Source organism: Scatophagus argus, chromosome 9, assembly GCF_020382885.2.
Source record: "Scatophagus argus isolate fScaArg1 chromosome 9, fScaArg1.pri, whole genome shotgun sequence".
Lineage (NCBI taxonomy): Eukaryota > Metazoa > Chordata > Actinopteri > Scatophagidae > Scatophagus > Scatophagus argus.
Genome location: NC_058501.1, coordinates 6,183,648 through 6,210,097, shown reverse-complemented (window position 1 = coordinate 6,210,097; position 26,450 = coordinate 6,183,648). Strand labels below are relative to the sequence as shown.

Here is a 26,450-nt window from a genome sequence, read left to right as displayed (position 1 = left end):
CTGTGAAAAACTACTATTAATTTTATTTTTAATTAGTGTCCAAGTATTTGTAAAAATGTGTCACCTTATAGCATAACTGTGTGTTTCTGTTTTCCCGTGGGCACTTTTTGTAAAACTATGGCCCATGATTAGATTGAACTGTTAAGGGGCCCTTAAGCAAATATTTGCTTCCGAGCCTCTGTTATCTAGGAATATGCACCTCAAAGGTATTGAGCACAAATAAAATAAATATCATATTCATAGATTTTTATTCAGAGCCTTTGTAGATTAGCCAATGATGAACCTGTCTCAGTGGAGCACTAGTGGGTCCCAGGGCAGTTGCACAATTTGCCTGGTTGGTAATCCATCTGTGCTCCGACATAGGAGTGACTGGAACTGAAAAATATTGTTTGTTTGCAGCCTATTATTTGTTGTTACTATTTTTACACAAACAATTTTAAATACACTTAACTCTTAATTTAAGAGTTGAATCGCTGGGATATTTAATAAAATAATACAATAAAATATTTAAAAATGTGGACGCTGTATTTGCTAAAATTGAACTTCTCGGATGCGCGAGTTTTTATTCTGAAGACATAGCACATCAGCTTCAGTATATCTGTGGGTTACTTCACAGTTATTCACGAAAAGGCGGAAGACGTCCATGCGGAAGACCGGAGCAGTTGGACGCTATGGTTGGACGTAAAGCTAATCTGCAGTGCAGTGTGGGAGCTGTCAATCGTCTCCTTTTTGTATCTCTGGCACTGGAAGCTACGATGCGCTCACCACTGTTTATTTACATACTGTGGAACAATACAATGAAATATAAGAATATGTAGAATATAATTACCTACTGTCTGCTTTTTATCAAGGGATCTGACTTACATGGACGAGTGACATCGGAGCCGGGCCCTGCATCTTCATCATTTAAATAACCTGCTACTAACGTTAGCTAGCTTGCTTGTCGTATTAGTGACGCTGTCAGCCGTTTTTACTTGGCCCACCGGCCCCATGATTAAATGACAGTTGCCGCCCTGTGTCCTATAACGGTAAGCTTTTACATCCGCTTGTATCATTAACGTTATTAAGTGCCGTGGACGTTAGCTGAAATCACCACTACAAGCTAGTGACAATGTAGTTAGCTGTTAGCTAAGCCCCTACTGTAACATCTCGTCTCTCACACAGACAAATTATGACGACAGTAATGGTTATTACCCCTAAACTTTTGTAAATATTATTTTGGTAAAGTTGTTTATAGTAATTTTACATATCGTATTTTTCAAGACGGAATATTAACTTAGAGATGCGACGGTTGTTGCTCTTTGGACGACAGGTGTGCGTACCTGCCCTGCCATCACTCTGTTGTCGGCGCTTTACAGCCTTTAAGTCTGCGTAGTTCAGGGAAGAAAAATCACTCGCTGTAACAAATTAGCCTCTCACTTAAAACGTTACATTTTCTTGAATTTCAACTGCACCATTTTCTCAGTCACTATGTATTTCTGAATAAGTATGGAGGCTCTTTATCTGTTTACTGCCATTCGTTACAGCATGAAAGCACAGGTGTGATTAATAACATGAATTAATCATAGCTGCATTGTGCTCGTGGACTTACTGATAAAGTTTCCTGCGACCTTTAAATTGGTACTGAGTCATCATTAATGTTGTTAGTTCCCCCTTCCTTACTGTGGCAGTTCAAAATGTCCACACTGAAAGGTTTTGGTGGGCAAGACTACAAAAATGTTACTTGCCTTTTCAAAATCTCTTCGAGCCCCTCTTAAATGTAATACTCATATAATAGAGCACATAATATTTAAATGACATAATATCTTCTTGTTCTACTGAAACTGTTGCTCTACAAGTCATAAGGTCACATGTCATGCTAGGTGTGTTCATGTGCTTGTAAGTTAGCTTACATTTAAAACTCCTTCTAAAAGACAAGTAAAGTGTTTTTAAAGGTAGCTTGTCTGTGTAGCATGCTAGCAGCAGCCCCTTTTATGGTGACACTGTTCACCAGCTGCAGAAATCTGCTTCCTCTGGTGCTGTTTCTTTAAAATGAAGTGTTTTTTCCCCAAAGAGTGCGTTGTGCAAGTGACAGCAGCAGCATTGTGTGAAAGTTGATCCTACTCTTCTCTAAACTTTGAAGATTTTTCCGGGGAGTTCATTCTGTGATTCAACATGTCATTTCCAAGCACATAAAACAAAGAATGTAAAGACTGCTTATTTCAGACTTTGCTGCTCCTGATTTGCTCTCTGATTCAGTCTATAAAAACGGCTCCAGCAACAGCCTGACAAATAATAGAGTACATAGTCTTTGATGGGCTGTGACTTTTTTTATTTTTTTGGGGGTGGGGGGGTTGCTGGTCAACTAAAGTAAAGTTTGTGTTCTCATCTTTTTATGCTCTTTTCTCTTTTCATTCCAGGTGTCATGTACATATGTGTGCCTGGTGTTTTACATTAGTGTATAATAACCACTCAGGAGAATGAATGCAGAGGAAGTGGAGCTGCTCAGTGACTCCAAGTACAGGAACTATGTGGCAGCAGTGGACAAAGCCCTTAAGAACTTTGAGTACTCCAGTGAGTGGGCAGACCTCATCTCTGCGCTGGGTAAACTCAACAAGGTAATGATGTAAGGCAGTCCACAGCTTAACACACACTGCACTGGATTACAAGTTGTACAGAAGGCAAAGGATGTGCAATATATACAGCATACAAATACACAGGTATATGATGACTGAATACATGTAGCAGGTATTGCTGCCTGCTGCAATTGCATGCGTTCTAAGGTAAAGATGTGAAGGTTACACATTTACATTCTGTCTCAGGTTTTGCAGAACAATGCAAAATACCAAGTGGTTCCCAAGAAGCTGACAATAGGAAAACGGCTGGCCCAATGCCTCCACCCTGCCCTGCCCAGTGGGGTCCACCGCAAGGCCTTGGAAACCTATGAAATCATCTTCAAGATCATTGGACCCAAGAGGCTGGCCAAAGACCTCTTTCTTTACAGGTAACACTGTAGTATTACAGTAAGCAGTAGTACTGCTTGTCAAAAGTCAGCTAGGCATGTTTTCAAGTCTTCAGGTGTTTTCAGATCTTGATATCTCACATCTCGCATATCTTTTTCACCACTGCAGCTCTGGACTCTTCCCTTTACTTTCCAATGCCGCTATGTCTGTGAAGCCTGTGCTGCTGGGGCTCTATGAAACCTACTACTTGCCTCTGGGAAAGACTTTGAAACCAGGTCTACAGGGACTACTGACTGGGGTTCTGCCAGGTCTGGAGGAGGGCTCTGAGTATTATGACAGGTGAGATGAGCAGGAATGGAAAGATAAACTCTTAATGGCTGTGTGTGGGCATTTGATCAAGCCATTAGGAGAAAGCATTTTATAGCATAATGTGGGAGGGAATTGATTTGAGATCATATGAATGATGCATGAGATATTATGAGACATTGCAAGATGAATAAGGATTCAAACTCAACACACAGCCCAATACGTCTGTCTCAAAACCTGGTTTACAGTTAAGAAGATGTTTATTGTTTGATTTTGAGAATTGCTTGCAGACATTTGTGTCTAGTATTGTTAAATTTACTGTCTCAGAATATCCAGTATGTACGGCGTTATCTTGTGTATCTAATGTTTTTTCTTTTTCATTGTCAGATATGTGTTAATGAAAGCTGGAAAATAAATTAATCTCATCAGTTCTACCAAAATGACTCTCACAGGCCCTGGAGGGCGTTGCATTTAGAGGTTAAGCCGCGGTGACATAATAGAAGGGGGCTGCATCATTATCGGTTGACCGTTAAACTTGTTTTAGGAAAAGTACAGGTGCAACTAATAAAATTAATGATGGCTCCATTAGATTGAAGCGTGCCAGTAAGCAATGCTAGATGTAATTGATGTTACTACCCAATTTCCCTCAGGATTCAGTATTTCTGATTCTGATTCTCATTCTAATAACACCTATGCCTTTCCTGGTATGATGTTAGTCAGTTATTAACAAAAGGCCTTTGTGATTGGCTCAGCATACAGCACGTCATCTTGCTTTTCATTAAGTTTTTTTTTCTATATATGTTATAAGTTTAGTTCTTATATATCAAGTATGTAGTATTTTACATCCTTGCTTTGAGTTTATTTTTCTACTGTAACATTCCCAGGAGGTTGCATTATTTTTATTATGTCATGTTACCATTTCCAGTTACTGCTTACTGTTTCAGTAACTCAGTTTCCTCACAGAGGAAATTTAACTTTCATTATTTAAAGTCAAATCACCCATCTTGTCAGCAGAAATCACAATAACATCCCATCTGTTCTCATTTTGATTTCACAGATTCAATTTATTTGTTCTAATGACATGTAGTATTATGTATAAATGCCGAGAAATCCTTGTCACTTTGTGGAAATGGCAAATTAAAACTGCACAGTGAGATCCAAATAGTCTCAGAAACAGCAGTGAGTGAGTGCTCTGTTCAGAGGAAGCTCAGCAGTAATGAATGATGAATCTCTCTCTTTCTCTCTGGTGCTTTTCATTTGTTCTCTTGCCAGTTAGATGCGAGTGCTCTGTGCATTCAATGATGTTGCTTTACAGAAACAAAATTCAGAAACCTGTTCATCTAATGCAACTTATTGTACGTGCAATAAGCATGTTCACTGTGTCCTGTCTTTGTTTTCTGAAGAACTAACACCCTGTTGGAGAAGGTGGCTGCAGCAGTGGAGCAGTCAGCCTTCTACAGTGCCTTGTGGGGCAGCATCCTTACCAGCCCTGCTGTGCGACTCCCCGGGGTGACCTTCGTTCTGCTGCACCTCAATCGCAAGCTCTCCATGGAGGACCAGCTCTATGTCATGGGCAGTGACATTGAGCTCATGGTACACGACAGTACATGAGATTACAAACATCCCCTGTCAAAATACTTAATGACAGACTTCTGTGCCCCTAAGCTCAATATATAGTATGCATGTCTAATAGCTCTTCTGATGGGCCAAATTTACTACACAGTTGCAGTTTGGTCATGCAGATGTTTCAGTGAAATGGGTTCATTAGCATCACTTCAATCTTTTAAGTGTCCAAATGCAGATTTGAAATAGTGTCTCCGTTCTCACCAGGTGGAAGCAGTCAGTACCTCAGTCCAGGACTCAAGTGTGTTGGTGCAGAGGAGCACTCTGGACCTGATCCTCTTCTGCTTCCCCTTCCACATGAGCCAGGTTAGAAAGCTGTGTGACAAGGGCAGGCTAAAACTACAGGTTGCATGTTAACAGAAGTATGGTAGTGATGTGTGTGTGTCTGTCTTACAGAAAGGATTAGTCCAAACTAAGTAATGTGTTGTTGTTGTATCAGTCTCTTCATACGTCAGTTAGTATTAATATCATTATTAGCATTCTTGTTATATTATTTCAGATTTGTGTGTGTGTGTGGCTTTTCTTTCTTTGTTTCTTTCTTTGTGTGATCATGATGAGGCCACTCAGGCAGCCAAGCCGTGGTGGTGACTCATGTTAGCTTGCTTGTTAAATCCTTCACCTCAAAACATTTGTAGACATGTCAGGGCTAGGACTCAGCTTTCCTCTGACATCTGCATCTGTGTGTGTGTGTTTGCTTTTATGTATGTATATATATATATATATGTGTGTGTGTGTGTGTGTGTGAGTGTGAAAAGGAGAGAGCAACAGTCACAAATGGTCTGGTCTGTTCTGTTGTGTTCAGGCGACTCGCCCTGACATGATTCGGATCCTGTCAGCAGCTTTGCATGTGGTTTTGAGAAGAGACATGTCCCTCAACCGCAGACTCTACGCCTGGCTGCTGGGTGCGAAATACACATTCAGACACAAAGACATGTTGTATAATTTGCAGTGATACTTTCTCCACATGAGGAAACAAAAAAATTTCCATTTGGGTTCAAGAATGTCAGTTAACTCTTTAGACAATAGCCAAAAGTGAGGTTGTTGTCATGTAGATTCACACTTTTATTAATCTCTAGTATCCACTTAAAAACCTTTGCATAATCCAGTGGGAAAAAGTATTAATATTTATAGGTTATGAAACCATTTTAACTAATATACAAGAGGAGACATAGACCTTTGACATGGACCATGGTGGGAAACCTGGTATGCAAACCTTCATATACACATTGTTCTGGTTTGTGGGTTGCGTAAGCACCATGTGTGTGCTTAGTTGCTGTTTTATTTTTTCTGTTCTGTGTAACATACAGTGGCCTTATATCTGCTGAGGTCATTGTCTTACTTATTTTCTCTTGTTTTCATCTCACTGCGGATGAACATGCTGGTAAGTGTGTGCATGGCTAAAGGTGGACACTGAATGTATCAAGCTTACACACGTTTCCACAGCAACTTGCAGTGATTGAAACACTAGATTACATCAAATTTCTAGATCACCAGAAATGAAAAGAAACTAATAAGTAGTGGATCTTCTTTATGGTGTTTTCCCCAGTGAATGGGATATATTAGCTTGTTGTGATAGTGAGCTGAAGACTTTTTTTTTTAAAACAGTTCAGTGGTACTTAAGATTGACAGGCCTTACGACTCTAATTATGATTAGGCTTCCATAGCGTGGAGCAGAGGAGGTGATGTGACATCAGTCATTATGACTTTACAAAGAAGAAAGAAGAAGAAGAGGATTAACTGGAAGATACAGTTTATCTCCATAAAGATTAAATCTCCATTTTCTCCGCTCTGGATTAGTGCTTTGCTTCTCAGCTGTACGTCTGAGTGTTTATGTAATTTTAACCATACCTCTTTGTTTTTTTTTGAAGGCTTTGACAACAACGGGGTGATAATAGGTCCCCGCAGCACTCGACAGAGTAACCCAGAGGAGCATGCTAGCCACTATTTCAACACCTACTCTAAAGACATGCTAGTCCAGGTGAGCTCTCAGTCTAATAGGGCACTGATGAAAAATGGTTCTTAGGTGTCAAATTAGCTTTCAAAAAAAAATCCCCAAATCAAATATCTCCTGATGACTGAACGTGTATATATGTGGAGTGGGGAAGTGTGTGTGTTGGTTGGGATTCATCATAAGTTTGGTAAATCTGGCCCTCTGTTGTCTGTCACAGAATTTATCCATCCCCTTTAATCCCTTTCTCCTACACCTCCCACATTCTCTCTGGAGTTCGCACACATGTCCTGCTCTCTTCCCCTATTCCCATTAGCCTCTCCTTTGAAGACGGCTCTCGAGATTTTTACACACAAACACACACACGCTTGTGTAATCTCTCCTGTTACACTCAAAACCGCCTTTGCCCTCCTGGCATGTGATGAGCTCTGGTTCTCCAGCGGTTGGAAGAGGGGACACACAGAGTGATGTGGATGCAAAGTTGTTTTTGAAATATTTCCTTTATTTTTTTTTATTTGTTTTTTGTTTGCTATTCTGCCATCTGCTCTGAGATATTTATTGGAGCTCTGTCCACTGGGAGGAGGTTGGTGCTACAGAAACCGTCTGTTCCCGGGTTCAATCCATTATGTGGCAGACGAAGCGTGAAGCAAACACAAAAAAACAAAAGGGGGCTCAATACAAATATGAATTTGCATTAAAAGTGGTTCTGGCAAAAAATTATAGGAAGCAAGATTAAAAAAAAAACCCACATAAGTAAAAGATAAATAACAAATCAGTGTAACTTCTGCTATATCAAAAAAGGCTTTGGAGGACTGATTCTGATTGCTACTGTAAAAGAAGTGTGTATGTCCGTGTGTGTTTTCAGGCAATGGTGGGGATCTTGCAGGGCAAGGCCCGAGGCGGTGAAGAGGAAAGCATCCTCATGCATGATCTAAAGCCATTTCGCATCCTCATCAGTCTGCTGGACAAACCGGAGCTTGGTAACCAGTCTATCAATATGTAGCAACCCACAATCTAGTTAGAGTTGTAAATATGTAATAATGATGCACAGAAGTCACAGAAGCATATGTCCACTGTGTATGAAACTGCTTGTATCTGCCTGTCTCTCCAGGCCCAGCAATCTTAGAAGATGTTCTGATTGAGGTGTTTCGGACTCTACACACACAATGCCAAACAGAATTGGACCTCCAGAACCAGAGTCCATTCAGCAAAGACCACACACACCTTAGCAGGTCAGTCCAGTCCAGCACCTGTCCAAACTCAAATGAGACCCATAAGTTTAATCAATAAAGATAAACAAAGCTAATAATATTTAGTAATTACACATGAGAACATCTTAAGGGATGCTTGAATTGATAGAATATCCAGAGCTTGCAAAATGTTAGCATTACAATGTACTGAAAAAACATTAATGAAAAATAAGATAAAAATGTGAAAATATGTTCACTTAAATAGCTAGTCAAAATAATGACAATGTTACCTTTATAAATATAAACATTTGATACATCACTTAACAACTACTGTTACAGCGGATGTTTTTGTTAAGGTCATCCATATGGACATGAATAGCGTGATGCCGATTATACCTTCTGTCTTAGTAAACTACGAGAGAACAAGAAGACGGCCGAACTGATTAAAACAGCCAATCTCCTGTTCAACTCATTTGAGCCGTACTACATGTGGGACTACATCGCTCGCTGGTTTGAAGAGTGCTGCAGGTTTGTCTGTTAAAATTCACGTGAACATAGACTGTAGTTGCCACTTAAAGAGGCACATCTAGCTAGTGTCATAAACACCATCAGTTAAGTTGTGAATACTTTAGACGACAGCTAGAAGTTCCTGTCATGTTTCTGGAGCCATTTAGAGGTAATGATGCATTATACTGGGCAAGGTTCCGTCTTGAGAGAGAAGAAAACAGATGGCCCTAGTCTGCTACTCCTGTTTCAGTATGTTGTTGTGTTCAAACAAGACTCACTTGGTACCAAGGGTCAAATGTGTGCCACGATACTTTTTCTGCTGCCATTGCATCCACATCCACTGAACATAATATCAAATGCGCTTCTGTTGCAGGAGGACAGTAAACAGCAGCTCTCGTTCACAGCGGCATGCTGGGAACTTAGATCCTCCTGAGCTCTCATTGGTGGAGTTCTGTCAGCTGGTTGATTTCCTGCTGGATATAGTTTCCTTGGTAAGACTCTTTCTTTCTTTCTTTTGTTCTGTCTTTTGTTCTTTTTTTCTGTCTTTCTTTGTTTCTTCCTGTCCTTCTTTATTTCTTTCTTTTTCTGCTTTTATCTGTCTTTAAGAATCTGTCTCCTGTTTTCTCTTTCTCCTTCTCCCACTCTCTGTCTTTGGTTTTAGTCTGGTATGACTTTCTTTAAACTCTTCTGCTTATTTGTGTCATTCATTCAGTGTCATTCTTTTTCTCTTCGTGATCTTTTTTCCAGTGTTGCACTATCTATATTCATTTGTTATTTTTATGGTGTTTCTTTTTTTCCTGTTTTGTCATTATTTTGCCTTTCTATTCCTTCATGTTTTCATTTCCCTTCCTTTATAGGTTCTCGTTTTCTGAAAATGTTGCTCTCGTTGTTTATTTTTGTATTTCTTTACCACATTCTTTCTCTTCCCTCTTTTATAGCCCCTTGTCTCCTGTCCCTGCTTGGGCTTTTCATCTCATTTTTTTTCTCACTCATGTTGGCTCGCACACCTCCTTTTTGAATCAAATATTTTCCCTACAAGCACTATTCAGGAACATTTGCAATTTGGCCCACATTTGTTGTCTAACTCCATTTTTGAATCCCGTTCTGTGATGTTATGGCCACCATCAGGGGGGTGTGTGTCTGTGTATGCGTCTCACCTCTCCTTTATCTGTGTCTGTATGTGTGCAAAACACAGGCTTTAAAATGCCTGTGTTCAGTTTCCCTGCCAAAAATGTTGTTTGCTTCTTCTTAGAAGTTTCCTTCTCTACACATTTTCCAATCTGAATAGTTTGGAAATCTCACACTCCTTTGTTACCATGTTTAAATGCTTGTGTGAGTGCGTGTTTGTGTGTGTGTGTCTGAAAGAGAAAGAGAACCTTGTGTTCTTTGAGTCTGTGAGGAAGCGTATGGTTACTGTGTGTGTTTCTGCAAACAAAGTGCTGTGTGGCCTGTGCTCTGCTTGCTCCTGTCTGTTCAAACTATCTGCTCTTTCTCCTTGAAGCCTACTAGAAGCATGAGGGTAATCTGCCAGGTAAAGTACTGCTCTTTCCTGCTTTTTCACCTCACCTTGCTTCACTGAGGCTACGATAACATTTCTGCAACGTCCTGCCAACATCCCTCAGGTCATCCTGCCCTGCTTTGAGTGATCATTTCAGAATGACTGGCTGACATTTTTTAATGCCAACAATGATCCAGAGGAAGAAGTGGGAGTATAACAGTCATTACCTGTGGTGCAAACTTACATTGGCTGTTTGGTGTGGATCTTGTGAAAATGACATCTCCGCCCAGTGTGTTTGAGCTTTCTGTAAAGCATGCATGCAGTTATTTGCTATTGCAGTGCTCACATATTTGTAAAAAAAAATATGGCACTTTTAGTTTACTTCATGGTTTAATGCTCATTTTATTATTCGTTTGTTCTTTTTTGCTTTTGTTTTTTCATAAAAATGTGTCTTGCTTATTAAGTCAAAATACTTGAACTTAACAATACTTACCAGAAAATGTTCAAAAGATCATTGTCACAACTCTCAAGTGTAATATACCATAAAATCAAATCTTTAGAAAAGAAGTTATTGTACATTTAAATCCATAAGTCCAGCATATTTAGCGATAAATTAATTAAACCCTTGAATTTGTGCAGAGCCTTCTTTTTCAAAGGAAAAACAAGATTAAAATATGATTTTACTTAAACACAAATAGAAGAAACAGCCAACATACGAAAACAAAAGAGGATGAGAGAGATCGCATGGTATTACCAGCAGCTAACATTTTGCCCTCTAACTTCTGTAGGCCTTTTAAATATTGATACTGTTGGACTGAAAACTATTTTACCACTTCCATGTCACTTACATATTGAAACTGCACTAAAACTGTACAGGGAAATCTGTCTTTGAAACCAGAAAAAAAACATGTCAGCTGTTACATGTAGCCTTCATCACCAGTTGAAATGTGGTGCTTGCAGCAGGACAAGGATAAATATAAGTAGAAAAAAGATAAAATAAAATTATGAGGTAAAGTGACAGTGGCAAGATTAATAGAGTAGAGTCAGCACATCTAGAGTGTGTATTGTATTTTTAACATCATTCTAGATTGTATTCATAAGATTGAAACAAAATGAATTACATCAGTCATAAGTCAAAAAATAAAAGTCCAGAATTAGCCTTAATCCCATAATGTCAGGTTCACCTAATTCTATATAGCCAATAATTGCAGTCATCACTTGACTTCTGTTTTTTCCAACTTGTCCAGGAGACCTACATAGAGATCCAGACAGAGCATCTTCCTCAGCTGCTGCTGCGCATGGTGGCTGCTCTGACCTGTCACCTGCAAGCCCTTGGCCTCGGGGAACTCACCCATTGCCTTCGTCTCTGCTCCAAGATCCTCAGCAAAGTGCAGCCACCTCTGGTATCCCCTTTGGCTCTGCCCTCAGACCCCCGGGCTCAGGGCATTTCGAACTCCACTGGCAACCCCTCAAATTCAGCAAGAGATAAGAACAGAGACATGGAGGACAAACGGGTGAGCAAAACTATTAAAAATGTCCCATAAAAATGAAAGAGCAGTGCTATTCTATATCAGAAGCACCGTGTTTTTGCTGCCAGTTTTATCACAAGATCAAAGTATCTATTCACTATATTGGCCAGTTAGAAATGAAAACTGTTCATGAGCACCAAAACAAAAGTGATGCCATCCTCTGCCAACCCCTCACTTTGAAAAGCACTGTCAACCAATAATTCTGTTCTGTCACTGATCATGTAAAAATCTTTTGATAAAGTCAGAGACCCTGTTGCTGCCTCAGTCAGAGCAAATCCCAGTTTGACCCTCAGTGAGGGTTACTGCCCAAAACTCCATCAGTTCAGGCTCTGATGGTGTTCCCTGGTGCCTGAACAGGGCCCCTTTCGGCTCTTGTTGGCTTCTGCCTGCCTCCTGCTGTGTGCTGCAGTTGGCTCGATAGTCTCATAACCGGCCCTGCCATCCCACTCTCCCTTGACACAAGGCATTTGAAGACTTGCTCCGAACAAATGCTTCGTTTGGCTGTCCTGGTCCTCCTGGTCCCTGTCCATCAACCTGGTTGATAAAGTACTTTGGCGCTCAGTGAGGCGTGTTTAAGAGCTCACTCAGTGAGTCCCGTGGCTCGAGATGGATAGGGGCTAGATAGATTTGGGGCAGACTCATGAGGTGCAGACGAGAGGACAAGTAGAAAGACTGAAGATGCTTAACCAACAGCTGAGCCCAGCCCAGCTCGGCTCGACTCTCCTAGGAAGAAGAGGAGTAGACTGGCCTCTGATGCCCACTGGTTGAGCCATATCCATCAGAGTGGAAAATATTCCACATACATCCGCTGAATGCTATAACAACCCCACCCCCCACCCTGAGGGGCATATAGAAAACGTGCTGTCTAGCGTGCCATCTGAGTCCAGGCTCAGAATGTGCATGCTCCCTCAATCAGAATGCATCCCAGGAAGCCTTCAGGCTCCCGCAGGCTGACTGTGACAAACAATGGTAAGAACTTCCGTCTGACAGTGGATGCTCGTCTGGTGTACAGCTCTGTTTACAAAAGTCCCTCAGGTCAAACCCAACAGATGTGTGTATAGCCCCACTAGACAGTATAATGGCCAGGATACAGGATTGCATAGGAATACTAATGGAATTATTTATTATTAATATTATTATATAAATAATTATTGCATGTAAATGTCATCACTGTTAATAGTATATAGAGACTGGTAATATCATCTAATGTCCAGTATGGCTCCCCCCAAATTGAACCTATCTAGACGTCAGCCATGGTAAGCGAGAACACCAGTTTGGAGTTTGAACGGCAGATAAATTCATCTCACATAATACTTGTTTCCATACTGCTAGAAACAAAGAAATTCATGAAATTGAAAACAAATCCAAAATGCTCAGTGGGAATACACAGAATTTGCACTTGGAACTTTCCTTGCTTGCTGTATTTCTAGTGTACTAATCAACAACACACTTTGGCCTTTGTTTTCCGTCACTCTTTGCTGAACTTCTTCATCACTTGCACTCCTCTGTCCTCATGCAGGCTTTGTCTGCTACGCTGGAGACCCCTGGCAGTGGGGAAGTATTTGAAGATAGGGAAAACCCTCATAGCAGTCGCTCCTCTGAAAGTGGATTCACAGACTTCGTGCAGTACCAGGGTGATGGCACAGAGGAGACTGAGCGAAACCCACCTCCCCACCCAGCAGTCAAAACGGGCCGTCGCTCTTTCTCAGGCCCATCTCAGACCAAGCCTCTGGACAAACCAGTCATGCAGTGCTGCTTGGAACACTTTCAGCAGTTTCTCTCCAGACTTATCACCTTATATATTACCCCTGGGCAGATGGACAAAGCCGAGAGTGATAGAGGCGAGGTCATGCACCTGGAACCCCTGGCATCAGATCCCTCACAGCACAATGGTCATATAGAGTCATGCTCAGGATCAGGGCTGATCCAGAAGGAGTGTGTTGCTGCTTTCACTGCTGCCTGTCAGCTCTTTTTAGAATGCTCCAGTTTCCCTGTCTACATCGCAGAGGGGAACCTCAAGTCCTCACCCCCACAGGATGTGCAGTTTGGTAAGTGCCTAAATTGCTCTCTGTGATTAAAAAATTGGGACATCTCTATCTTTTTTTTAGCTTGCACTTATGGTAGGCTAACTATTTGTGTGCATTAAAAATATAAATAAATAAAATCAGTTAAGATAAAGATGTTGGATTTTTGTATTGTCTGGCAGAAAAGCTGAAATGGACTAATGGTTTTCATCGGAATATCTGCCATCTCTTATATACATATATGCTCTCAAACTATACACAGTTTTTGTTTTTAGATTAAAAATAGAAACTGCAGCCATGCATCTCTGGTACTTTATGCTAAGGGGAGTAACTAGAGAGCTTGAGCTCTTTTACAGCTTGAAAATGTTTCATGTACCTCTGCTCCACTACAGACAGTGAGCAGGTCCATCTGCCAGTGTGGCTTCAGACCCTGATGGATGCCTGCTGCCTGTCAAGTGACTTCAGCCTACAGGGTGTGGCCATCTCCCTTCTCATGGACCTTGTGGGACTCACCCAGTCGGTTGCCATGGTGACCGCAGAAAGCGTGGCATCTGGCAACAGCTCTGAGTCCACTCAGCCTATGAGCCCCAGTCAGGGTCGAGTAGCTGTCGTCATCAGGCCACCACTCACTCAGGGAATCCTAAAGTACATCGCTGACAAGACCAATTTCTTCAAGGTAGCGATCTTGTTTTTGGTTGTTGTGGAACTATAGGTGGGCTTAACTGTTTTGATGATCTTGACTATTAAATCTCCAATCTTCTTCCTAGAGTGTAGCTCTGATACTATGGGACCAGTTGAGTGAAGGAACGCCCCAGCACCATCAACGCAGCGTTGAGCTCTTCTACCAGCTCCACAACCTGGTGCCTTCCTCCAGTATCTGTGAGGATGTCATCAGCCAGCAACTCATGCACAAAGACAAGGTTAGTACAGTAGACACTTTCCATCCCAGGCAAACTGACACAAAATAACTCGTACAGTGTCACTCTGCGGATGCACATAATCTGTCAATTAAATCCATGCTGAAGGACCTTTTTCTTGCAGAGAATTCGGCTGGAGGCCCACGTGAAGTTCTCGGTGCTCTGGCATTTGACGCGAGATTTGAATATGACCAAGTCCTCTCCTTTTAATCGCACATTTGACAGGTGGGCTGGCCTAATAAGTATTTTTCATAATATAGTTGTATTTTGCATCAAGTTCCTTTCTAGTGATTCATTGTCATTTTTATTTTTTCTTCCTCTCATGACATCTTTTCACTTTGTCTTTTAGATCTCTTTTCATCATGCTTGACAGTCTGAGTTATTGGGATCCGTGTACCAGCGCTGTTGGTCGGGCTTGGCTGAATCAGGTTCTTCAAAGACATGACATTGCTCGGGTTTTAGAGCCTCTCCTTCTCCTTCTGCTCCACCCCAAGACCCACAGAGTATCCATTCAGAGGGTACAGGCTCAGCGCCACTGGGCCCAGATCTTCCCTGAACCACGTGAACACGAACCAACAGAACACATTTACACCAGGGACTCTGGCTTCTCCGACAGTAAGCAGACCATTAATTCTGCTTTTTTTGTTTGTTTGTTTGTTTTATTGGTAGTTACTATGTCCTTTTGTGTCAAATTTTTCCACAATAACTCCTTTTTACATTTTGTTTAAATGTTCTTTTTTCATTGTTCTTTCCTCTCTTTCTTTCATTAGACTTTAGTCAGATCCATGGGGAAAGGGTGGCACACGAGGAGCACCAGGCTGTGGCGATGAGTGATATGGAGCCATTCTGTCTGACTGTCAACCCGTTGAGTGACAGCTTATCCTTACTGAGTCTGAGCAGTGAGAACTTGCAGGTAGCTTGCGAATATCAGCATGCTGACCACCAGGGGGAACCCCAGAGCTCTGATTCAAGTGGTTCTCATTACTCTACAGTGGAAAATGGCAGCTTTGAGGAACCAGAGGGTGTCAGCAGGCTGGTCAATGGCTCAAACCAGCAACATGGTTCTTTAGATGACATGTCTGAGGACTCTATAGAGGATGCTGTATCCTCTGTTGTAAAAGAGATGATAGACAGGGTTATGAGTTTAATAGATGAAGGACCCCTTGAAGTCTCACCTCCACCTGAAAACTGGCCCCAGACAGATACAGACAGCACTTCATCAGATACCTCCACTGGGATCCGTCTTGACTCTGGACCTCCTCTCTTCTCCAACCACCAGACTCTACCTGAGATGCTGGCAGAAGGGACACTGGAGTTCCTCTCTGTTACACCGACTGATGTATCTGCAGAGGAGCAGCACAGAGAGGGCATCACCCGTCATAGTTCATCGCCTTCCATTGTGACATTGCCAGATGGCTCCGAACCATCCAACTCAGACCACAACCTGCGGGTGGACGACCCTCAGGCCCGCAAACGTAGCCATAGCAGCACTCAGCTCAGCCTTAAAGGGAAAATCATGGAAAGGTTAGCAGACAAATCTCCAGGTGCTAAGCCCAAGATCAAGAAGGCCAAAAGAAAAGAGGAGGAGAGACAGAGAAAGATAGCAAATCAAACTGAAAAACTGCGACCACCCAGTATTTTCTTCGGGGACAGCCTGGATCTGGAGAACTGGTACAGTTGTGGTGAAGGTGAGGTGTCTGAGATTGAGAGCGACACTGGTTCACCCAGCGGGGGCTCTGGTGGGACTGTGGGGGGTGTCAGTGTCGCAGGACACAGATTATCCTCTTCTCCACCTCGTTTTAACATCCATCCTCTCTACCAGCATGTCCTACTCTACCTCCAGCTGTATGACTCCTCCCGGGCTCTCCATGCCTTGTCAGCCATCGCAGCCATGCTAAGAGCCATACCCTCAGGGTTTGTAAGGGCTATCTCCACCACCAGCATCAACAACACGTACACCCCACAACTCTCTTTGCTTCAGAACCTCCTAGCCCGTCATAGGGTTTCCGTAATGGGGAAGGACTTCTATTGCCCCATCCCTCAAGACTCCCACTCCCACTCATTCCGCAGCGCCATGTACTTGGAAATCATCATCTCACTCTGTCTCTACTTCCTAAGAAGCTATTACTCTGCCCATGTAGCAGCAGGCCCTCAGGACTTGGCAGGGAACCGGGCCATGCAGCTGACCAGTGTGGAGGTTTTAACTCTCCTCTTCAGTGAGTTAGTCAAAGTCACAGGTGGGTCAGCTAAGGGCTTTGCTAGTTTTATCAGTGATGTTCTCTCTAAGTGCAAAGTTCAGAAAGTGGTTCTCCATTGCCTGCTCTCCTCCATATTTAGTGCCCAGAAGTGGCATGAGCAGCGAGTGGCAGGGGTCAACATGGCCACAGTGGAGGAAGGTCTGTCAGAGGACAGTGTTATCAATCTGTCAGAGGACCAGATAGACAGCTGTAGCGCCGTCCAGTCTCAGCTGTTCAGACTGCTGCAGAGCCTAGTTGTACTAGAGCACAGAGTCCTGGTGCCAGCCGATGAAGGAGGAGAAGGAGGACCTGTGGGAGGAGGGGCAGGAGGTGGGGGAACGGGAGGTAGTGTTGGTGCCGCGTTTGAAATCTTGGGTGGGGAAGTGGAGCATGTGAACCCCCAGCAGCCAATGACATCCCTGCAATACCTCCACGGACAACCAATCACAGCACAGGGTATGTTCCTGTGTGCGGTGATCAGGGCCCTACATCAACACCACGCGTGTAAGATGCATCCCCAGTGGATAGGACTCATCACAGCCACCCTGCCATACATGGGGAGGGTGTTGAGGAGAGTGGTGGCCTCCGTCACTCTACAGTTGTGCAGGAACCTGGAGAATCTTCTTCAGCAATACCGCTATGAGACTGGGATTTCTGACACCAGGTATTAACTTCTTCATGGATCATAATGATGAGCTGCACTAATGTAACATAACCCATTCTACATTTAGGTATTTCATACAGGCAGTTACAAAAAATAAAATGGCTAAGCAATGGTTTGGTCACCAGATGGCACTCTTGACCATAAGATGAAATAGCTCTCTTATACATCATCCATCTTTCTGATGTACCATTGGTGAGGAACTGACACATGAATACATGAATTCAAAAATAGGTTAGGTGACATATTCTCTCTCTCCCTTCAAGACCCCAGTGGATGGCTCTCTGCATCCCTCCTGACCTGATTCTGACTGTGCTGGAGGGGGTGACGGCCATCATCCATTACTGCCTGCTTGATCCCACTTCCCAGTACCACCAGGTGAGGGCGCTGTGCTCCAACATTTTTGTTATCAAATTGCTCCATCATTTCTGAGTGAATGTTTACAGCCTCTGTACAGACTTCTTTACAAATAGTAATTTTGAATGCAAGCCTTTTCTGTATTTGTCACAGTTATTTGTTACATTCATTAGTGTAATTTGTATCAAGATGTGCTTGATTATTTTTTATTTCTTTGCATAATAGTATAAAAGTACTGGCTGTCTTTTTGAATATTCTGCCTCTCAGTTACAAGTGAGTGTTGACCAGAAGCACCTGGCTGAGGCTCGCTCAGGCATCCTGTCCATCCTCCACACCATCATGTCTTCTGTCACCCTGCTGTGGAGCGTCCTTCACCAGGCTGACAGCTCCGACAAGCCAGCTGCTGCCTCTGCTGCCTCAACCTCCAACATCAACCTGGGCTCAACTAAGGTACATCAGGCAACATGTACTCAGAGCGTTTACATATTTTTGTGCAGGTCTTTGCCAGTCTGGTAAGGTGATACCAAGTCCTGCCTTGGTGTAATTAAACCCATCTTGCATGCAGAATAGTTGCCTGACCTAAATGTTCTTCAAAGAAAGTATTGTAATTACACATAAGATGACTTCTTTTAGAAAATTTAGCTCTGTATTTGTCTGTAAGTAGTTTTTAGGCTTGTCTAGATGATATTAGTTTTTGATATTAGTTATTAGAGGTGGGTTGGTAATGTAATTTTCACTGAGATAATACACAAATTTTTTATCTTGTATAGAATATAATTTGTACTCATTGTGCGGGGTCCTGACACTAGGAATAATTAAAGATCTAAAGACTTAACTTTTACAACTGACTCCAATGTCCACAGACCTCAACAGCAGCTCAGTTTTAATGCACATAATGTTGTTTGACTGTTGATTGATGTTGTGTGATGTGGAAGGTAGCAGGCCATACATATCCCAAAATGAAATGTGACTGTGTTTGATTCATTTTTTGCATTCGTTGTTTTTGTTTTTTGTTACAGAACCTCCGGCAGCAAATCCTAGAGCTGCTGGGTCCAATCTCCATGAACCATGGTGCTCACTTCATGGCAGCAATTGCTTACGTTTGGAATGAGAGGAAACAGGTCAAGACTCCAGTCAGAAATAAGGTGGGTGTTCTAAAAAGAGTAGGTAAAAAGTATGCCCATCTTTTTCTGTTCTTTTCCTAGCTTGTACTGTCTTAATGCCTGCAGTGAAAACTATTTCCACTAGACGTTATTTTCTTTTTGAGAAGTAAGCAACAAATTGCGTTAATTTCAGTTTAATGTCTAAGTAAAGTATATTTAAAGAGTTAGCACCTGGCTAAACGGTAGTGTTATGATGCCCTTTCTCAGCCTGTTCACTTGAACATCACTGCAGCAAGGTGAGAAATTAAACCAGTGGAGATCAGGTTTTCAGGGGATGATAAGTTCTTTTTTAACACGAATCACAAAAGCAGCACATTTATGTTATTGATGTCAACGGAGACGTCCTGACTCCTGTATATCTCTGTCATTATATTTATTCCACGTCTTTCAGGTGATTCCTTTAGCCAGTGAAGAGCAGCTGCTGCTGGTTGAGCTGGTTCGTTCTGTGAGCGCCATGCGCACTGAGACAGTCATCCAGACAGTGAAAGAGGTCCTGAAGCAGCCTCCGGCCATTGCAAAGGACAAGGTTTGTGTTTTAAGTGTTTGTTTCTGAACTCCATTAGCTTAAATGATTTCGTCATCTTTGTTTCCCTCAGCATAACTCAAATTAAACACTGCAGTGTTTTAAGAGTTTTTATGTGTGTGCTATAACACCACACATTTAACTGTTGACATAGTAAAAGAAGTTTATACTTTTTAGTTAAGATATTAGAATTTATCACAAATATCACTTGGATAATGGAGCAGGGTAACAATAAGACTTTGATGCATTTCTTTTTAAGATTACAATTTACAATTTATTTTGGGTGCAGTCCTTGGTTTTCTCGTGGTCTTTGACCCTTATGGCTTTTAGTTTCACCTTGTCTATAGTCAGTAATTACTAATTATTAATACTATTTCTTAATTATCCCCCACAGAAGCACCTCTCCTTAGAAGTCTGCATGCTGCAGTTCTTTTATGCTTATGTCCAGAGGTGAGTCCACTGCTTACCAACAGCTGTATGTGTGATGAAGTGTCTTGCCAAAATATTCACCCCTCCTTGGCTTTTTGCCTATTTTGTTACTTTACAACCTGTAATTTCAGTGTTTTTTGAATTTTATGTAATAGATCTGCATAAAATAGTCTAAGTTGGGGTTATGAAATGAGGGAAACATATTTAAAAAAAAAATTAAAAAATAAAAAACTTAAAATTGGCTTGTGCATATGTATTCACCCCATTTACTATGAAGCGCCTAAAAAGTTCTGGTGCAACCAATTACCTTCAGAAGTCCCATAATTAGTGAAATAAAGTCCACCTGTGTCAATCTAAGTGTCACATGATCTGTCATTATATATAAACAGCTCTTCTGAAACGCCCCAGAGGCTGCAACAGCCCTAAGCAAGAGGCACCACTACCCAAACAACACCATGAAGCCCAAGGAGCTCTCCAAATAAGTCAGGGACAAAGTTGTTGAGAAACACAAGTCAGGGTTGGGTTATTAAAAAATGTCCAAACCCTGATGATCCCCCGGAACGCCATAAAATGGAGAGAACATGGTACCACAATAAACCTGTCAAGACAGAGCTGCCCACCAGAACTCATGGACCGGACAAGGAGGGCATTACACCATCCCCACTGTGAAACATGTTGGTGGCAGCATCATGCTGTGGGGATGTTTCTCAGTAACAGGAACTGGGAAACTGGTCAGAATCGAGGGAAAGATGAATGGTGCTAAACACAGGGATATACTTGAGCAAAACCCTGCAGTCTGCCAGTGATTTGAGATTGGGATGGAGGTTCACCTTCCAGCAGTACAATGACCCTAAGCGTACTGCCAAAGCAACACTCGAGTGCTTTCAGGGGAAACATTTAAATGTGTTGGAATGGCCTAGTCAAAGCCCAGACCTCAATCCAATTGAGAATCTGTGGTCAGACTTGAAGGTTGCTGTTCACCAACAGAACCCATCCAACTTGAAGGAGCTGGAGCAGTTTGGCCTTAAGGAATGGCCAAAAGTCCCAGTGGCTAGATGTGGCAAGCTCATAGAGACTTATCCAAAGCAACTTGCAGCTATGATTGCTGTAAAAGGTGGCTCTACAGAGTAGAGGGGGGATGTGTAGTAATGCATGTTGTTTTCAAGTTTTCTGTTATTTTGTCCTATTTGTTGTTTGCAAGGCACACATGTAAAGGATGCTATTATGTTATTGTTTTTATATTTAAAAAAAGAGCAGGGCCTTTTAAGCTTTAAAACCTTTTACCTTGCTTTCATCATTGTGCTGTGTTTTTGTCCTAGGATCCCTGTGTCCAGTTTAGTTGATAGCTGGCCATCTCTGCTGGCACTGCTGAAGGACTCAGTACCATTAGGACTTCCTGCCCCTGGACAGTTCCTTATACTAGGGTTGGTTTCTCTTCTTTCTCTCCTTCCTCCCTGTATGCTCACAAATCTGGGGCACCACTTATACAGATACAGTTAAATTTAGCAGTTTTGTGGATGTTAGTGAGCGAGTTAGCACACTGTTAAATGGTAACAATGTGGATCTGAATGAGTCGGTCTGTAGAGACTACATCCTCTTTAACTTTCACATTATATTCTTTATTTAACATGCTCTCTCTCTTTGTTTTCTCTAGGGTTCTGAACGAGTTCATTTTGAAGAATCCCAATCTGGAGAGCAAGAAGGATCAGCGGGAGCTGCAGGTAATTACAGGGGCCACCTTGAATGCTAATCAGCTCTTAAGTTCTTTCTTTGTGTTTTCTAATTAGATTATATTTCTTTTATTTCACTAGCATATCAGTTACCACCATTTTTTTTTCTTTTTTTTTTTTTTTACATCATCAATATAACACGTTTTACTGATGTTTCATGCTTTGTAGTCATACTGATGTGATTGAACACAACTTGTTTCTCCCTGATGACTTGTGTATTCAGGATGTGACCCATAAGGTGGTGGAAGCCATCGGGACAATCGCAGGCTCCTCTCTGGAGCAAACCACATGGCTGAGGAGAAACCTGGAGGTGAAGCCTTCTCCTCAGATAGTGGTGGATGGAGCCAACCTGGAAGCTGATGTAGAAGGTGGTGCTGCTTACTTATACTAACTGCCAATGAAGGCCTTATATGTATCTTTGCTTATTGCTGCAGTGTACATTCAGTTTCACACTAAACCAATGTTTTACGCACTGTGTCTAATGTAAATGACATAATGTTTCACTGTTAAGGTGCCGGCGAGGCACTGTGGATACTGACTTTTAGTATCTGTATTTTGGCAAAGGAAGGATCATTTTTGTGTTTATACCAGAGATGTTTTATAACATCTGTGTGAGAGGTACAAACAGAGCACTTGGATGTTCCTTGGGAAAAAGCATGGGAAAACTTGTTTTGCAGATAATTGACATGCTTCAGAATGGCACTATTAATATATTTCAGCTCTGTAGCTGCTGCTAACATTTGCTAATGTGTGTTTTGTAGATCTAATGCTCACAGTGATGGAGGCCTCCAGCTTCACTCCATCAGTGTACAGCGTTCACGCCCTCACGCTGTTGGCTGAGGTAAAACTCTTGTGTCTGTGATTCAGCTCAATTGTTGTTTTTCTGGCCATCAGTCAGTGGCTCTGCCGCTTATTTCCTATGTTTGTCTTGATTATCTCTCAGGCTGCTCTCCCTCACGGTTACCAGCAGTGTTTAGACATGTTGCTCTCAGACACAGCCCTACAGTACACTAACATGCTCCAACTGAGCTCCTTAGAGACCTGATTTATGACCCCCTTCCCACCTCTGCTTCACTCATCATTAGTGAACCAATAAATCAATTTGTTGGACTTTGTACTTCGAATGAGCTGACTGTTCAAATCACAGCACACACCTTCTTCCATCTTGGCTATCTTAGCCTAGTGTGGAGCTAATTATGCACATTTTGCCTGTGCTTTATTGCCCTTTGCAGCTCATAGATTAATGGGTGTATTCATGGCAATATATCAACAGAATACAGTTTGGTTTATGTGGTTATATACTGCTTATATACAGTATAATTTTCCAGTCAAGGAATCAAACTTCAACTACTTCAATGCCTATGGATGAATACATACTTTCTGTGGTTATTTTGAGAGGGCGTCACAAAATTCAGTAAATGTTGATGTGCCTAGTGAGATCATGTGGTGTGCGACTGACATGAAATGATGTGGACTTTGACAGGTGCTGGCTCATCTGTTGGACATGGTGTTCTACAGTGATGAGAAAGAGAGGGTGATCCCGCTGCTGGTTAATATCATGCACTACGTAGTGCCCTACCTACGCAACCACAGGTGAGGATAAGCCTCTTACTACTTTGTTGTCACTGAAATTTCGTCTGAATTTATGGCTAAAGAGTTAATGTCTTAAATTCACTTATTAACCTTAGAATCACTTTTTATGTAAGTGTTACACATTCTGAATCTTTTTACATTACAAAATAGTGAAGTATGAAGGTGAAACACATAAAATGTCAAGCGATCTTTTCATGCTGCAAAGGAAGGTGAAGGGCAGCTAAAGCAAAGTGTGAAAATGAGTCGCAGCTGATCATGTAGCATGTTTTATATGTCTGCTGTTTGTCCTGGCAGTGCTCACAACGCCCCCAGCTACCGGGCCTGCATCCAACTGTTGAGCAGCCTCAGTGGGTACCAGTACACCCGCCGTGCCTGGAAGAAGGAGGCCTTCGACCTCTTCATGGACCACACCTTCTTCCAGATGGATTCTTCCTGCGTCAGCCAGTGAGTAGGAGAGGAAACTTGATCATGTGTGGGTGAACTAGATGCACTATCTCAGCAGTCTCCCCTTTGTTTAAGAAGTAACCATAAGAACTCAGGGACACCAAAGATACATTTGGATCAGTCTTTCTGAAATATTAATGTAACATCAACACAATTTTTCTCATTTTTCAGCTGGAGAGCCATCATTGACCACTTGATGACTCATGACAAGACCACATTCAGAGACCTCATGAGTAAGCTTTACAGTTCATGTTATTGTGGAATAAAGATAGATATCCCCATTGTGTGTGGTTACATGCAATTTACCAGATCATCTGTTTCTGTCTGACATTTGCCAGGCAACAATGTTTTGCCCTTTTCATGTCTCATCTCATGGCAGAATTTAACTTGCAATCCGCAAAATAGCTTGATCAAAACGTGCACTTAAACTCCTGCTCCAATTAAGCTTGTAGCACATGCAGATGTAAAAATAATTAAGGTCAAGTCAATTTTATTTACATAGTCACAAATGCTACATTGTCTGTTCTTAAACCCTCAATTTGGTAACACCAACAAAATTTAAAGCCTCTTAACAGGTTCAAGACTGGCGAAGAGACTAATAATGATTGTGTGTGTGTGTTGTGGGTGTGTTTCCTTTCAGCCCGGGTGGCTGTAGCCCAGAGCAGTTCTCTAAGTCTGTTCACCAACAGAGATGCTGAGCTGGAGCAGAGAGCCATGCTACTCAAACGCTTGGCTTTCACCATCTACAGCAGTGAGGTGGACCAGTACCAGAAATACCTGCCAGACATTCAAGGTAAGCAGTACACACATCAGTGTTGTGTACAGATACTGTATGCAGCGGCAGTTAACACCCTCACCGTTTTTCACAAAAATATAACGTGAATGTATATAGTAATTTCTTGAAGTGGCTTTTATGCTGACTGCATGGAGATCTACATCGAGGTCAACTCTGTGGGTGGTTTACTAACTTGCATATTTTCCACATGTCCAGAGCGTCTGGTGGAGAGCCTGCGTCTGCCTCAGGTGCCCATCCTCCATGCTCAGGTGTTCCTGTTCTTCAGAGTGCTGCTGCTGCGCATGTCACCTCAACACCTCACCTCACTGTGGCCAACCATGATCACTGAACTGGTGCGAAGCAGACCACACTGACAACATTGTCTTTCTTTCTCTTTCACTCACTTAATGTACTTTCATGTTTTTATTTTCATCTTTTACACATATATTCACACTGGCATTCCTCTCATATCTTTCATTCATACACTCTTTATCCTACTTACTTGCAGGTTCAGGTGTTTCTTCTGATGGAGCAGGAGTTAACAGCAGACGAGGACATATCAAGGTGCGTTATCTGGCGATATTATAAATGTGTATTGCAGCACTAAACATCGCAAATGACTGATTTATCCTCTCCTGTCCATCTCTAGGACATCAGGGCCATCCGTGGCTGGGTTGGAGACCACCTATTCTGGTGGGAATGGCTTCTCCACCTCTTACAACAGCCAGCGCTGGCTTAACCTTTATCTGTCTGCCTGCAAGCTCCTAGACCTGGCCTTGGCCCTGCCCCCGGAGAGCCTGCCTCAGTTCCAGATGTCAGTGCAGTCTTAATGGGCTTTGCATGTAATTAGGTTGGGTTATGGATACTAGATATAATAATAATAATTATAGGTAATAGTAGCAATAGTAACAATAATAGATATAATTCATTTAAATTGTGCCTGTCAGTGTTTGGAATGCATGAATACAGAAGGGGTCATTTGCAATAACCATTTTAAATGGAACAATTGCCTACTCAGTATGATGAGTGCATATGAAAAAGATATTTGGTTGAATGAGTCCTGCCTCGATACAGGTACCGCTGGGCCTTCGTCCCAGAGGCTTCAGACGATTCAGGATTGGAAGTGAGACGTCAGGGGACTCACCAGAGAGAGTTTAAGCCCTACGTGGTCCGACTGGCCAAGCTGCTGAGAAAACGAGCCAAGGTACCTCATCCTCCCTTTGCCCACACAAGCTAATTAAATGTTGGAGACAGATGACTGCCTCTTACATAGAGTATAACTCAGGGAGACGCTTATCACAGGAACCTTACTTGTAGCCCGTTTCATTCATGCTGCCCTGTCCTCCACCTGCAGGGTAGCACATGAGTTTTTCTACTGGGGTAATTTTTTATTAATTTCCCATTCCCACAGAAAAACCCAGAGGAGGACTGTTCTACCCGAACCCTGTCATGGGAACCGGGTCACCTGATGCTGACTCTCTATGTGATCCGCAGCATGGAGCAGCTGCTACCCTTCTTCAATCTGCTGAGCCAGGTGTTCAACAGCAAGGCCAGTAGCCGCTTGGGTCCCGCCTACAGCCACAACCCTGCAGACACCTCTTTCCCAGGCCGCAAGGAGGGTCATAAACTTGAAAGTCAAAAGGTCTTCTGGAGTCAGGCTCGACAGAACATTGAGGAGATGGTTGAAAAAGACTTTCTAGAGGGCCTTATCAAGACGTGAGAACATCGCAAGGGGTGGGAGGGGAATTAACACGTATCTTATCAACACTCGTGAAAAACCTCAACTTGTACATTCATGAACAAGAGAATGCAAATAGGGAAAAATAGTTTGTACATTTTTGTATTTCTAATGATTATTTTACTTTTCAAAAGCTATTTAATTTTAATTATTTGTATATATGAAGCAGCTTTGATGACTGACTTTTAACATTTCATGTTAGTCCTTTTGGACAAAGTGAAGATGCTGTGCCATTCCATATCGATGTGACTTAATAAAGATTTCTAATGAGAGGGTTATATGCTCTCTGTCACTGTCGTCATGACATTTGAAGTGC

General features: G+C 42.2%; 1 protein-coding gene across 2 annotated transcripts; it reads left to right on the top strand.

Annotated features, from left to right (window-relative positions):
* Positions 1-632: 632 nt before the first annotated feature.
* Positions 633-26,412, top strand: dop1a (DOP1 leucine zipper like protein A). 2 transcript variants are annotated; one of them, XM_046398356.1, is made up of 38 exons: positions 633-1,028; positions 2,400-2,597; positions 2,802-2,983; positions 3,111-3,281; positions 4,652-4,841; positions 5,079-5,177; positions 5,674-5,773; positions 6,740-6,849; positions 7,685-7,799; positions 7,931-8,051; positions 8,418-8,537; positions 8,890-9,007; positions 10,018-10,047; positions 11,262-11,528; positions 13,063-13,591; positions 13,960-14,243; positions 14,335-14,487; positions 14,609-14,709; positions 14,834-15,099; positions 15,255-17,385; positions 17,649-17,760; positions 18,007-18,189; positions 18,759-18,884; positions 19,294-19,428; positions 19,820-19,875; positions 21,174-21,278; positions 21,509-21,575; positions 21,808-21,952; positions 22,346-22,425; positions 23,068-23,177; positions 23,472-23,621; positions 23,793-23,854; positions 24,262-24,414; positions 24,613-24,749; positions 24,905-24,960; positions 25,046-25,210; positions 25,471-25,600; positions 25,808-26,412. In XM_046398356.1, the coding sequence occupies exons 2-38, from the start codon at positions 2,460-2,462 to the stop codon at positions 26,114-26,116; spliced, it is 7,506 nt and encodes a 2,501-aa protein (XP_046254312.1). In that variant the 5' UTR covers positions 633-1,028; positions 2,400-2,459; the 3' UTR covers positions 26,117-26,412. The 2 variants fall into 2 exon arrangements, with proteins under 2 accessions (XP_046254312.1, XP_046254314.1); XM_046398358.1 differs by lacking the exon at positions 10,018-10,047.
* Positions 26,413-26,450: the final 38 nt, after the last annotated feature.

Excerpts from the sequence above, each read along its gene's own strand:
- dop1a (XM_046398356.1), top strand. The coding sequence starts at position 2,460 with ATGAATGCAGAGGAAGTGGAGCTGCTCAGTGACTCCAAGTACAGGAAC. Across the intron at positions 10,048-11,261 it reads GCATGAGGGTAATCTGCCAG|GAGACCTACATAGAGATCCA; the intron begins GTAAAGTACTGC and ends CAACTTGTCCAG. Across the intron at positions 23,178-23,471 it reads CCCTACCTACGCAACCACAG|TGCTCACAACGCCCCCAGCT; the intron begins GTGAGGATAAGC and ends TTGTCCTGGCAG.